Source organism: Botrytis fragariae (genome assembly GCF_013461495.1).
Source record: "Botrytis fragariae strain BVB16 chromosome Unknown tig00000112, whole genome shotgun sequence".
Classification (NCBI taxonomy): domain Eukaryota; kingdom Fungi; phylum Ascomycota; class Leotiomycetes; order Helotiales; family Sclerotiniaceae; genus Botrytis; species Botrytis fragariae.
The window spans coordinates 1,644,627-1,659,810 of record NW_023500997.1 but is presented as its reverse complement, the minus strand read 5'-3'; the positions used below and the strand labels follow the sequence as shown (position 1 = coordinate 1,659,810).

The 15,184-nt window shown below is 42.5% G+C and overlaps 3 protein-coding genes across 3 annotated transcripts; all 3 read right to left on the bottom strand.

Annotated features, from left to right (window-relative positions):
• Nucleotides 1–2: 2 nt before the first annotated feature.
• Nucleotides 3–1,862, bottom strand: Bfra_008052 (uncharacterized protein; the record flags this gene model as incomplete). Its single annotated transcript, XM_037338417.1, has 1 exon — nt 3–1,862. The coding sequence occupies one exon, from the start codon at nt 1,860–1,862 to the stop codon at nt 3–5; it is 1,860 nt and encodes a 619-aa protein (XP_037190480.1).
• A 794-nt stretch (nt 1,863–2,656) lies between these two features.
• On the bottom strand, nt 2,657–5,329 carry Bfra_008051 (putative phosphoenolpyruvate carboxykinase protein; the record flags this gene model as incomplete). Its single annotated transcript, XM_037338416.1, has 6 exons — nt 2,657–2,933; nt 2,983–3,500; nt 3,551–4,105; nt 4,552–4,752; nt 4,809–4,906; nt 5,143–5,329. 6 exons carry the CDS (start codon nt 5,327–5,329, stop codon nt 2,657–2,659), a joined length of 1,836 nt encoding a protein of 611 aa, XP_037190479.1.
• A 7,486-nt stretch (nt 5,330–12,815) lies between these two features.
• On the bottom strand, nt 12,816–14,164 carry Bfra_008050 (putative ubiquitin-conjugating enzyme protein; the record flags this gene model as incomplete). The annotated part of the gene is made up of 6 exons (XM_037338415.1): nt 12,816–13,235; nt 13,304–13,485; nt 13,548–13,662; nt 13,738–13,816; nt 13,901–13,936; nt 14,132–14,164. The coding sequence occupies 6 exons, from the start codon at nt 14,162–14,164 to the stop codon at nt 13,093–13,095; spliced, it is 588 nt and encodes a 195-aa protein (XP_037190478.1). The 3' UTR covers nt 12,816–13,092.
• Nucleotides 14,165–15,184: the final 1,020 nt, after the last annotated feature.

Sequence of the window (15,184 nt, the reverse complement as noted above, 5' to 3'; positions counted from 1 at the left end):
CACTAATCCGCACTTCCACTGCCCTCGAAACTCTTCTCCCATAAGCTCCTCAAGAGCGCCGCAACATTCTCCTCATCCAATCCACTACCACCATCCCGATCAGTATCACTACTCCTCTCCTCTCCATCATAACTTTGTCTTACTCCCTTCCTCGCATTCCCATTCCTTTCCTTCAAACTACCCGCTCGACTCACACTCGCACTCTTACTATGCCCATGACCATTTCCAAACCCTGGGATATTCTTGCCCCCGTGCCCAAGCTCTCCCATTTTCTCTAATCTCTTAATACCTCGCCCAACAGGATCTTGATGACGTCTTACAACCAAATATTCTAGGCCCGTCCTCTCAAGCTGTACTTTGATCCTCGGATCTCCTTTTCCATCTCCGCCCATTAAGTATCCTCCATTACCCATCCCCATTCCCATCCCTAGACCCATTCCAGGCCCGAATCCCATACTGCTTGCGCCACCATGATTACCCATTCCCATACCACCATTCAATAATGACAATGCACCTAAGCCCTCTCTCTGGGGTTCAATATTCGACGATGCTCTTTGAAGCCAAAGTTTCTGTTGCGTGCGCGAATTATATGCATTAGGCGGTCCCGAAACACCACTTGTAGAACTCTTTCGACTTCGAGGCAATAGAGCCGATTCCTCTTCTTCATCAACATTATGTTTTGTCAAATTCCCCATCGACTTCGCCCTTGCCATTTCCCCAATCCCGCCATGCGTTTTTTCCAATGCACTGCCATTGATAGCGCCCGTCCTAGATTCTTCCCCATGATCCGGCGGAGGAAACTTCGGGCTATTTTCCCCTGGTGTCCCAGCATCTCCTACGAATCTCGATATCAATTCCTGATTTCCACTCGCGATACTCGCACCCATACTCTTTACCATCCCCGTCGATCGATCCATGCTACCAGAATGTGCATGCGCCATTTTTGGCGTTGGTTTCGCAGTCGCCATGCTCATTTTGGTCTCCGAAGCCAAATGAGACGGTGTTCTCTGAAGTAATTTCTCTGTAATCAATTTTGCGTCTGCGGTTGAATAACTATTTCTATTCGCTTTCGTGTTTGTATCTGTCTTTGCACTACCATTCCCATCAAAGTGATCAATTGGGGCCTTCGCAAAATCCCTCACAGAATCCGGACCGTTAGTCCGTTTGGCTTTCGGCGATGAAAGAGGGGATTGATGTCGAGAATTAGCTGCGGAATTGGCGGCGGATGGTTTGGCAGATGTATTTACACTGCGACTCAAAGCCGGACTTGCGGTCGAACTTGCTTCTTCCCAACCTTCTTCGTTGTCGTCTTCGACTTCCGTTTTCCCCGGGGTACCTATACCCAATTCAAAATGTACACTATTCGGTCTCTTTTTACCCTGCTGCTCATCCGAGTTCTTAGATTTTCTCGATTGCCCCGTGGTATTCTGTACATCTGCCGAGCTACGATTACGTTTCAGGGCCGTCTGCGAAATATTTTTCTGCCGATTGAGGTTCGTGCTCGAATTGTGTGGTTTGTCCCACGGCGCTTGAAATTCCTTCAAACTATCGTTGCTCGTAGTATGGCTGTGATGATGATTGTGGTTATTCGTGCTCGATGTACGAGATAATTTATGCAGCGCCTTATTACTGCTCACACGTCCGTATTTGCCGTGACCAACTACGTGTTTGCGCTCGCCTTTGCCTTTGGGTTCTTTATGCTGTGTAGCAGTTGTACCTGAAGCTGGAGGTGTACCCGCCGGACTATCGCTTTGGTGGCTGGTGACCGAGGACGTGGATCGGTGATGGGCCGCCAGATTGGGCCGTAATTGCGATTGGGATTGCGATTGGGAGGCGTCTTCTGAAGGAGCATGAGGGGACATTTTAATTGTCGTTTGCTTTAGTGTAGACGTAATGTATGTGATTGATGCAGGGCTGAAAATCGTGAGAGGTGATTGTGTACTTTTTTATGGATTGAGATGCAGGACGTCTGGAGGTTGATGTGTTGGTGCGAGCCGATTGCTAGACTGGTGGACTACTCCATAGAAAGCCAAACTTACGTAGTTCTAGATCATGTTCTGTGGGGTGCAGTTCTTTATTCACTTCTACTTGAGAATATATGTGTAGGTACATTTTTGTAATTTGGTGATTGGGTGTATCAATTGTTTATTACACAGTGAAGTCGTATCCAAATATTCATGAAGCAATTATTTTAATCTGACATTGATGCTAGCTACGACACTAGCCTTGTTCAAGAGGCTGAATGAAGGAAGGAAGGAAGGAAGGGAAAAGGGGTAAATGATACCCCATTGCTGCTCTATATACATCTTCAATTATCATGTAGTATTTAGCCAAATTTCAAATACTACGCAAAAGTTTTGATCATTGCTAGATATACACATTATTATCATCATTTTCCAATGAGGATTTGGATATTAGAAATCATGACAATTGGAAACTCTCAGATAGGTTTTAGCTTAAATGGGCCTGAAACATTTCAACAACCACTCACATACATTTTATTGCTCATCAAATATAATAGTAAATTTTGTTCATTCAGTTATCTGATATTGATGCTTGATGATACATCCGGTACATCCGATACATCCCATTAATAAAGAACGCCAGCAAATGTTTGCTTAAATCAAAAATCAAAACCCCTTATTATATACAGACCTTAGACCTTAACAGCTGGTCCTGCTGCAATGACATCCTCAGTAGCTTCCGACTGGTATTTCTTAAAGTTCTCAACGAAGAGACCACCAAGTTTGGTGACCTCGGCTTTGAAACTGTCATCTCCTTGACTCCATGCATTTCTTGGGTTCAACAATTCCGATGGAACATTGGTGCAAGTCTTTGGTACTTGGAGGTTGAAGGTATCGTAATTTTCATACTCAACCTTTGCAAGCTCTCCAGAGTGAATTGCGTCAAGGATAGCACGAGTGTATTTCAATCTAGTTCATATTAGCATATATTATACCGGAAGATTTTAATTGTACTTACGGGCAACGCTTGCCACCAGTGGTAGCACCAGCTCCAACCCATCCAGTGTTCAACAACCAAGCATTAGCCTTGTGGTGCTCAATCTTCTCAGCCAACATCTTAGCATAACGCATTGGGTGTAAAGCCAAGAAAGGTTGAGCGAAGCAAGATGAGAAGGTAGCCTGTGGCTCTGTGACACCATCTTCGGTACCGGCCATCTTTGAGGTGTAACCGGAGATGAAGTGGAACATGGTTTGGGCGGAGTTAAGCTTGGAAATGGGTGGAAGAACACCACGAGCATCACATGTTAGAAGAATGATGTTGCTTGGGTGGTTTGTCGATAGACAAGGAATCTTGGCGTTGGAAATGTACTCAATTGGGTATGCGCAACGGGTGTTCTCAGTCAAGGTTGAATCGTCATAGTCAACAAGACGAGTATCTGGGTCAAAGACAACGTTCTCAAGAACAGAGCCAAATTGGATAGCACCGAAAATATCAGGTTCCTTCTCTGCCGAAAGACCGATGCACTTGGCGTAGCACTGCAGATTGTTAGCTTGGTCCAATGTGATACAGAGGCTGAAACACTTACACCACCCTCGATGTTGAAAACACCACGGTCACTCCAGCAGTGCTCATCGTCACCAATCAAGGCACGGTTGGGGTCTGCTGAAAGTGTTGTTTTACCGGTACCCGAAAGACCAAAGAAGACAGTGACGTCTCCGTCTTTACCTTCGTTGGCTGACGAGTGAAGAGTGAGAACGTTGTGCTTAACAGGCATCTCATAGAAGAGAACTGTGAAAACACCCTTCTTCATCTCTCCGGCATATTCAGTACCCAAGATAACCATCTCCTTCGCTGCAAAGTTGATAGCAACTGAAGTACCTGAAGTCATACCCTCGGTATATCTGTTGGCAGGGAAAGATCCTGCGTTGTAAATAGTATAATCTGGGTGGAAATGTTCGAGATCTTTGCGATCAGGTCTAATGAGCATATTGCGCATGAAAAGAGCGTGATAGGCACGAGCGCATACGACTCGAACCTTGATTCTGTATTTCTCATCCCATCCTGCGAAACCATCGACGACATAAATACGATTTCTCGTATTCAAATAATCAATTGCACGTTCACGGTTGATTCTCCATACCTGTTATTGATGTTAGTTTATTAAATTTTAAACATTCAAATATTCAAAGATATGGCTCGCACGCGACATGAAAAGGGGGAACATAACAGCTAATAACTAATAGCAGCAAGATCGGGAGAATATCGGTTTATATGCACCCCGCATTTTCGCTTGGGGATGGAAGGAAAAAGATAAAGCCGAGGATACCCAAAAGCTTATGACGTAGAAATGTGCGGGGAAATCTCTTTAGAAAGATTGTTTGTGTTTTGTATGAAGGAAAGGGGAATTGATAAGTTGTAGATATGAAGATGTGCTTGAAATTATTGAGATGAAATTGCTGTTTCCGAAATCCGTAGAGCCAATGTAAATTTCCTTGACTGAAAACGTATTGTATTGATTTCCATGAATAAATAGAAAAACAAGACACAAGAAACAAACGTAAAGAGAGAGAGAGAGGTTCTTCTTACATCAGGTGTCATTGGTTTGTTGACTGGACCCCACCAAATCTCATTTTCAGATGATGGTTCTTTGACAATTCTCTTGTCTAAAGGCGAGCGACCTGTCTTGGCTCCTGAGTATGCAGTAAGGGCACCGGTAGATGTGATGGCAGAACCAGTTTCGTAAACAAGGGCATCTTCGTAAAGGGCAGCGACACTTGGATTAGGAACCTAGAAAAGAATAGAAATTAGCAACTGGCAGATTCAAAGAGGGGTAAAATACATACAATAGCTACACGATCATAATCGATATGTGCGTTCTCGTGAAGTTCCTCCTCAAGCTCAGTGTGCTCAACTTGTGGTTGTACACCGCTTGGGTGAAGTGCTATAAAGAATAATGTTAGCAAATTGAATTTGCATAATAGCTATAGCGTAACGTGTTCGTAGAGTTAGGAGTTGAAAGGCTTTGGATGAATTGCTAAAGTCGAAGGTATATCGACATCCAATTTGACCTGAACATCAGATGCCAGGTCGAAAGCAGCAGGTCTGAAGCAGCAGGTCTGAAGCAGCAGGTCTGAAGCAGTTCTGAAGCAGTGGGAGTATGAAGAAGGGTATACTGACATGTGCGGTTAACACTGGGATTTGTAGAAACCATTTTGAGAGTGGAGAGTGATGAAGAATGATAGTTGTTTGTAGGTTGGTGTTGTGCAAGAAGATGAGAAGGGCCAACACTGTTTTTATCAGGATATGGAGATGCAGTTCTTTGAATGGGATCGAAAGCCTTCTTATTCAAATTTGAGGTCGACATCGTTCGGGTAGTGTATCTTTGATTATGCCGAGTTTGGATGAAGCTGTCGTAGTAGTGGAGTAGTGAAGACGGCGTATAACGAATTACGCTAATTTTATTGGCCGGAATGGGTGATGCCGGAAAGGAAATATTATTATTTCGGGCGCACCGGAAAACTACGGAATGTAAAGGTTTCAGTGTTGAACACGATAAAGTACGATGCGTAAAACTAGTTGGGACAATAAATAATTGAGGATTGACCCGCATGTCCGAGGCAGAATGATATCAGATCCAAGCGGTGGTTATCAAATTAACGATAATCTGCAGTAGCTAGATACAAGAACAAAGCAGGATAGGACAGGACAGGGGGGTGAAGCAAACAAAACACACACTTGGGAGGAAATGATCAGAAATTGGTGAATATCGTGGTTTCCATCTAAAAAGGGGATCTACACCTGCATTTTACGATATCATCATACCATTCATCATACCATTCATCCGAAGTGGTAACATTGTACGACAAAACGGTTTTATGCTCGACTCGAATTCAGCCGCTGTTGCTCTTGAAACTGGATCGACTATTAGGTAGAATTATAGTTGCATTGCATTTATCAAATTAAATAAGCTTTCTGGGGAGAGAAAATGCGAGTAAGTTACCTTCTATTGTAATCAAGCCTTCCCCATGGAGTGGATAGATGATTAGATGCTTGGGAATTCTCAAGTAGTTGTTTGCTCACACGACCATCAATAAAACTTGTTACAATACAACAATTGAAATGGATCTATTCATAATAAGCGCCAGTAGAAATGGACAATGCATTCTTACCATTTGGAGCGTAAACAATGTGGTATATCTTCTTCAATGGGTGGCTCGGCTCACCAACCATAAACAAGATGATTGTTATTTCTCATCTGTTACCCCAGTGCCCCCTCTTTGGGCCTCGTGGTGTGGAGATACAACACCACGGTACCGTACTGGTGGCTAATCTCCCGTCGTGTGGAAAAGCGTGGGATATCGATAACGTACTCCCTGTCGTCAAATTTTCCCATTTCCCATTCATAGGGGTAATCCCCACAACTTGGCATTCACATGCTCCGAAGTTCCCCGCAAACTGATTCGGGTAGTCTAACTTTTACGTCTTCTCAGCCCTCTAAGCCCTCAAAGCCCTCAAAGCCCCCCTTAAACTTCGGATTAACCCTTACACGTGCCTTGGTCGAGAACCAATCTTTGGCTTCGGGTAGCAAATCGGTACCTAATCGTATCTATTTTGAGGGTCCCATTGGTCCGTTGACTAATTTGAGGCTTATTCTTCTTCTATTAAGTCTAAGAGTCTATGCGCCCAAAAGATTCATGATATTTAGCGGGGCATTGAAGTCATTAATAGACGCTTAATTACTTAATTTGGATCAAACGAAAACAGAAATCTGGAGAAAGAACAGGACGGGGACGAAAACAGTCGCTGTTCTAAGACAACCATTTCTATGGGTCTTGTCTTACCGTGTTTGATGGAAAAATTCTTACCCGAGGCATCTCACGTGGCTTTTCCGGTAACGTCTAGGTATTTTTCTCCAAAAAGGAAACCCTTGCCCTCCTCTAACAACATAGACAACATGCCATGTCATTAATACGAAAAAGCGGCGGAGCTAATTGCCTTATCATCATCACAAGGCCCAGATATTTTCCATCACGAAACCTCCAAAATACCTATCTCTTGCAACAACTGTTGCAATATCTAAAATCACTCAGGCAAGCAGCCGTTTGGAAAAAGAAATGGCTCATATTGCAATACCGTTACAACCTAGTATCTGATTGGACTTTGTAGTATGAGGGAATTAGTCAAGTTTCTATGCTTCAAGCGATAAACTCCCCTATAAGGATTATCGCGAAATCTAGAAGCAAGTGCTTTATAGTTTCGATATGCCGTACAAGTGCGGTTCGGACCTTGGCAGGGTCACAACGTGTGTTCTGGTGTACAGTCTCTTATCATCGACTGATTTTATAGTTGGAGCTGAGAACAAGTTCGTTGATCAATTGTTTTCTACCTTCTCTATATTGATATCCTTATTTCAAAAATGGGATAAACCGGCGTCACATGCTGAAGATCAAACCATTGTGCTATCGCCTTCTTATTCTGGCTGCTTCATAGATTGAAGCTCGAGGCTATGGATAAATTCTACATCACATTCTCCGGTGCCAAGATCCACCTTGATGAATAATTACCAATAAGCAATGTCGACATAGAGAACAGTCAAATGGATGTCTCGCAATCTCGAAAGATATCAACCTCCGAAGAATTTTTGAATTTGACCCGACGTACATCGACAAGCTGGGCGATTTGCATAATTTTACGAAAATAAGCCGGAAGCATTACCAATTTATTATCCTTTTCGAGCATGTCGTTTTACTCGACATCTGGGACAAAAAGAGCGATCTAGAAGAACTTGAAGATTGGTAACAACTGCTGGGGAATGCTTCTATATCTTAGCAGGGCTGACACCTTGGCGGTCCCGGCGAAAGACGTGTGATCAAAGATTGTGGGTCTACCCCTTGACAAGGAAGCCAAGGCAAATTCGCGGGGTGGCTAGTCTCGCTAGTCCACTATTCATATCCCCAGACCGCACACATATCGTGTTATGACTTAGGAATTAGTCACGCCATCTTGGGTTGCTGTTTCAACTCAAGGCAATTTATTCCCTTGAGTCCAGCTCCTTTGACTCGATTCGAAAAGGTCTGAAAGAATTGCAAGCGACAACGTCAACACGAGCTTGAGTTACGATTCTCAACTTGCAACTCAAACTTGAGTCACCGGACCTCAGATTTCCAGTGCCCAGATTGAAGGAATCCTCGTCAGCCTACGAACTGTCATTTGACTTTCATGATTCCAGATGCAGTGGATATGAAATGCTCTGCATCGATGATGAGGTGGTTGCCTCTTGGCATTACTAAGTTTAATCAAGCATTACATTTTGAATTCACCTTGTCTGAATACGAGCTCCATTTTCAGACTCTCATTATCAAGATTAATTTGCATTCTCACTTTACTTTTGTAAGTCATTGATGATCACCCTACCGTCAATCTTCTTATCGATATATGGACTTCAACATGACGGTACGTGGTTTACCTTTTTTGAATGCCAAACCTTCGGGGACATGCACTACCACCCGCTGCGCGACAGCGAGGGGCAGTTTGCAGAAAATATCACTACCATCTCACCGCCCCGCTGCCTTACACACATATACAAAAACAACGCGACAACTTTAAATCCTGACATGCTGCTGCATCCAGTTGCCTCAACGGTAAAGCGTTGAGCTGCGGCACAAGACCTTCATGTTGGCAGAAAGGCCTCGACCCTTTTAAATTCTCTAATGTTAAAGCTTTCACCTTGCGATTGAATTTTTGGACTTTTTAATCTTCACCTATCTATGAACATAGAGTCTTTTTGGGTGTCGTTGGCGGATCTGGAGGGTCTCGGCTAAGGTTTGAGAGAGAGTGGATGCGTAGTGAATCGTGTCATGGGATGGGTGTAGATAATTGGTAGATGATGTGCGACCGCGACTTTTTCTTGGGAGTGAATTTACGACCTCGCTATCGTAGGAAAGTCAATGCGATGACACTGGGGAATCATTGATGAATAGGTACGCACCCATATCAATGTAATTTATCTATGATGAACACAGCGATCAATGGAAGAGTACACTATAAGGAGGGCAATGATTGATAGGTAAGCTATACGACGGGTACTAGAAGCTCAAAAGGGGTTGCTGCCAAAGGTGGGAAACCGTATTGATGTTCACAGAGACAAGAAAAAAGAATAGGTGTTAAGATTAGTGTCTACATAAATACGACTACTAGTGTACCAATTTTTATTCCTTCTCTAAATTTCAGATACACGTTTAGAAGATATTTTATCAATTACATGTTATGCTTATAGCCCCAAATACACATATATGGCATCATGGCATCATGTCACCATGTAATATGTAAGAATATAGAAAATTACATGCACTTACTTCAATGCCAACAAGCCGTTTCATAATCCATTAACGTTCTGCTGCATCCCCATCTCATCTATGAACTTCTATCCCTTATCATTGGATCATTGGACCATTATTTATACATGCATACACAATATCGATATCATATACTCTTCTCCCCTCAGAGCCAGACTCTCCCTCTCTCATTCTGCATTCGGATACTTGTTAGCTTGTTTCGATATTTGTATAGATCTTCCAGCTCGTAGAATGCAATATAGCAATATCATGAGATAGATATATACGTGGTAAATGGTGAATGTGAATGATAAGATGGAAAGAAAAGTTCATTTGATGGATGGTAACATATGTCATCTCTAATAGAGCAGTGGATACATAATTTGAAGGGTCCATTACTTTACTCGCCCCCTCAATTACAGATTCGCTCACTCATCTACTCACCCCCTCACTCATTCCCTTCCTCGCCACCCTCTTCTCCTCTTCTCATCTTTACTTTTGGTTATCACTAAAACATCACTTTACCTTTCTTCTTATACTACTCATGATTTATCCATCCATCTCTTTCTCACTCACACATTCCAAAATCCTCAATACATACATCTAGCATCCACTATACCCATCAACCTCAATACCTCCAGCCACATTCATTGTATGAACGTAGGTGAATGACTTTAATTCAATGGCCACTGTACTAAATCTAAGCGAATGCGAAAGAGACTAGCTCTTTCAGTAGTCCTTATTTAAGGCCTACTATCTGTATAGAATAACTAGCTCTTTAGAGAGAATACAATATAGACATTTAGGACTTACAGGTCGTAGGTGCTATGTCACCTGTATCCTTCTCAAACCAACATTCATATTTATCTTGCTCATACTCGTTTTCCCCATTGCATCTTCCCCATGGCCATTACCACCAACCCCCTTCTATTATCCATATCTCTCCCTCTCTCTATTCGTCAAAGACGTTCTTATCTACATCCACATCTATATCTACTTACTTCTTCTATACAATTCCCACCCCGTCTACACCTACCTCTCTCCCTTCCATTTCATTGCCTCTCCTCTTTCCCTCTCCCCTCTCACCACCACCACCACCACCACCCATCATCTATCATCTATCACCCATCACCTCAACCCATACCTCCCTTTCCTTTCCCTTCTGAGATTGATACTCAGCGCACCCATCATTACCTTGTTGATGCACTTTTGTTTACCTCTTGCGGAGTATAAGGAGAGGTCTTTTGAAAAGTATTTCAGATTCTTTAGAGGGAGCCAGAGCACCCCTCCCATTTTTTCCATCAATTTCTGCACAGTCAGTCAGCAATTCCAGCAATTCCAACCCCCCAAAAACTGACGCGCAATTCGCGCTTTTGCTCTTTGGAAGAAACCCGTGTTATGTGTCAGAACGATACACCTCTCGGATCTCCCTATATTCGTAGTGTGTTGAGAATTTCAATTCGGATATTATTCGTTCTTTTCTCTCTTTCTCTCACTCTCTCTCTCACACTCTCTCTCACTCTCTCTCTCACACTCTCTCTCACTCTCTCTCTCACTCTCTCTCTCACTCTCTCTCTCACTCTCTCTCTCACTCTCTCTCTCACTCTCTCTCTCACTCTTTCCATAGCTACCTGGTAGGTAGGTATCTGTTGTGCATGATAGACTTCTTTCAGTGTGGTCAAATGAGTACAAGGTCTACAGCCAGGAGATGAACGAGTTGTGAAGTCAGTCTGTTGATATGGATTCATTTATTTATATCGTTGTAAAATACAATTCCGATGATGGATTTGGATCTATAGATGAATGCTGAATATACCAATATATTGATTACTTACTAATTACCCACTGTTGAAGTACATTATTTTTTGATATCCAAGTAAGCTTTAATATTAACACCCAATTACTTCGCTCTCTATCAAGATGTAATATACACATAAGATGAGAGATAGCGATCAAATATCTCAGATGTAAATATCGATATTTCCATATCAAGGGTGTCTTCCACATGAACATATACAACACTCCTTCCCTATCAATATGCTACAAGAGAGAATCACTTATTCCTTCAACTTCTCTTGTAATTCCTTTTCTACTTTTCTTCTTCTTCTTCTTCTTCTTCTTCTTCTTCTTCTTCTTCTTCTTCTTCTTCTTCTTCTTCTTCTTCTTCTTCTTCTTCTTCTTCTTCTTCTTCTTCCTCCTCTCCTTCTTCCATTCCCAACAATCCATTACATAACAAGAAGAATCATATCCCTCCTGATTCCTCTAACCAGCAAAAACCTCATCAAGAAATCTTCAATCCAATCCAACCACCACATCCAATCATTCCTACAAATTATATCGATCTTCTCTCAACACATCAAACCAGTCCTTCTTAAACCTAATTCCTCAATCATTCAATCCCTCCCCTCCATGTTCAAGATCCACCAACCCCTTTCGAATCACAACGGACATATCAGCTCAAGTTTCCCAATCCAAACATCGAAAACAGATATCACGAAACCCGGAAGGAAAACCCTCCGAGAAGACTATAAAAAAAAATGAAGTTGATAGAATCGTGAGTGTAACATGATTCAGATCTGATAGTGTACCAATATAGTATATCAGATTGTCTATAGCAATCCCCGAGGCTCTACAGCAACCAATGAGACTTTCTGAGCACTGCGAAAGGCGCGGCGCGAGCGAAACGAAGTTACGTTGCCGAATTAAGAGCATCGGGACAGAATGTGGTATGTACAACTGCTGGGGTTTATAAAGCTCCTGGTGGGATTGATTTTGCGAATGGAGTTGATACTGCTGGTACTCCTGGTGGAATCTGTACTGCTGCTCGTACCGCGTGTAGAATTGATAAAGTTAGTACTGCTCGTAGAGTTAGGATGATTAATAGGATGAACAATGAAGTTGACAGAACTACCAATGAAGCTGCCAGTACTATTAGGATAAATGGTGAATGGAAAGAAGACATTTATTCTGGGGATGATCCTAGAGGGAGATGAAATCAAGTGATGAAGATGGTGCTAAGCTAGTTGGGTTTGATTCGAAGCAAGGAGTATCTTAAAGATTCTAATTCTTCAGTTGAAGGTCTGAAAAGCTTCTTCATATAAAAAATGATATAGATTTGACTAAGGACATAGATCTTTATGGGAATGAATAATAAGATGCTGCTAATAAGATGTATATCCCATTGGAATGTAACATACCAGATTTATAATTGAACTTTATGACTATGATCGATTTGAAAAGCTATTCAGAACGTTGAAAGGTTTATAGAGGAATGGCTGCTGGTATTGTAGGGTTGAGAGGCTTCATTTCTCGACAGCTTAGATACTCAAGCACAGTACAGCATAACCCTAGAATTATAACAAGCACTTAACAATTGCTAAATTCTCACTCTCAACTACCTACTCGCTGTCGGTCCGCCTGCCTACTAGCTAGGTAACCAGTTCAGTGAACACGCTAAAATTTCACCATTCCATCACCTCCACATCCACATTCACCTTCACACCCTAATCGATGATGCCTTACTCTATGTATCTCGAAAACCCTGAAAACATCACGAGAGAAAAGAAAATTGAGTAGAGAGGCCTATGTATACCCCGCCAAATCAAAATATTTGCACTTCAATCAAACTCCTAAGCCCTGCATCAATATCCATTGAAAATAGTATCCATAACCAGACCATATGAACACCCGTGAAAATATGCGTGAAATGCGTATGCCTTTATAAAGTATCCATCCATCCATCCATCCATTATCTAGGACCGACCAAACTGTCCGCGAACGATTCAGGTGTACTTTAGATTTCCTCCATTGTACCCGCTGCCTCTTCATTGTCATCGTCGTCGTCGAAACTAGCTACCGAGGACATGGTATCGTCATCTGATTCGTCGGCGCCCGCATCGTCTGCTGCATCTTTACTTGCGTATTTCGTTACATATTCTACAATTCATCAGTTCCCATCCCATTCACTTGCAAAACCCTTGCCTATAATCCCCAGAAATACACACCTTTAACCTTTACATCATACGCTTTCGAATCCCTCATAAGTAATGCGGCGGCCTCTCCATTCAGTGGATCCGTCGGGTTTGGATATCGAAGTAATTGCGGGAGGAATACTTCGAAGATATTGATCATATCAAACATTGGCGACCAAGTTTGGTTTATCACATCGAGACATACGGAACCGGATCTATGCAAATAGTCTCAGTAAGTAATCTGTTCCACCGTGTAGGTGGTGGGGAAAGGGCCTACAACTCATCGATATTGGGGTGAAAGATGCGGTTTACGAAACCGATGCTGGGGGATTTGTAGGGATATTGATCTGGGAGTTCGACGTGGATTTTCCAGAGTCCGCCTTCGAATGGTGCTGTGGGAGTGACGGTTAGTATATGTGTTTGAGAGCAGGGGGCGTCGGAGGAGAGGGAAGGGGAAGTGAACTCACTCTCTGCTGGTCCCTTGAAGCGGACATAGAATTCTTGCCTATTATTGACATTACATGAGCGGTTGGTTCCAAAATTATCCTTAACAAATTACATACACTAGATAAAAGGTTAGAATTTCTGCAGACTGTATGGAGTCGCCTTCAACTCACTATTGTCATTCACGAGAGTCACCTCATAATCCGACATCAACCTATACTCCTGGTAAGCACTGAAGCATAAATCAATCGGACTGGCTGTGAAAAGGTGTCGCATACATCCTACAATCACACTGTTAGCTAGAGATCCTCAAAAAAATAAGTTTTCAAATCATAAATACTGACTTCATGACCTATATCCCAAACCAGACATCAGTCTTTCAACTCATCCAAGTAATGACTATGGAATACTACTTACATCAGTCTCAATCCTCCGTCTAGGACTAGACATTTTGACGTTTGACTTTATGATGTTTAATTCTTGATTAAGCAAGTATTCGATTTAAGAAGCAAGTATTCGATTTAAGAATTTGGTACTTTGTAGATCTAGGAAAATGGCAGAATGGTGAAATAATGAGTTTATATGAGGAGAGAATTGATCTTGGAGTTTGTTGTAGTAGCTGCTAGACAGTGGACCGTATAGTCCTTATCTGAGCGATAAAGCGGTAACAATCGGTAGTTGCCGGCTCATGCGCCCGCTCTGGTCTCGTGAGATGGTTTGAATGGTAGCTAGGTATGTAATCTGTGTAATGATAGTAACTTAATAATACTTGCTCACTAGGTTCTGCGTTTGTCTTTGTCCGGATATGGATCGTGTGTCAGGAAACATGAAGGCGAGGAGGGGTAAACACATCATCATATACTTTCCGGTTCAGAGAAATGACAACCCGACCCACCTCAACCTGTATGATTCACAAGAACGCCTCAATCTGTGATTGAACGATGGAAGAGAACTTTCAGGTACACCACAGTACAGTGCATGATCTGAATGCTGCTTTAGATATCTTAGAGTAGGACCATATTGAACGCTATCACACTGGAAAGGAGGGGAAAGAAAACGCTTTTGATAGCAAGGATGTGATGACACAGAAGTAGACGGGTTTATCCTCATGGTATTACTATCTTCGAGCCATACCACCCTACCTATGTATGAATGAATAACAACTCAGGTCCCAAAAGAATCAATAGTATCTCATCGCATCTCATCTCATGCCATCCATCATCACCCTTTTCTTCCCCTCAAACTACCGCCTCGGTTCCCCTTACATAATCTAGCCCCATCCCTCGGCCCAAAGAACCCCCCCAAGCGACAAAATGAACCGCAAATAATGAAATAATCTCACTTGACGCTCCAGTATGGAAACCACAGCGCAATAATCATCACGACCTCAACAAAACGTTTGTTATGGGCCTCTGCAATTTTAACAATGGCTCTCCATCATCCATCTTCAAAGTTTTCTAATTATCAATT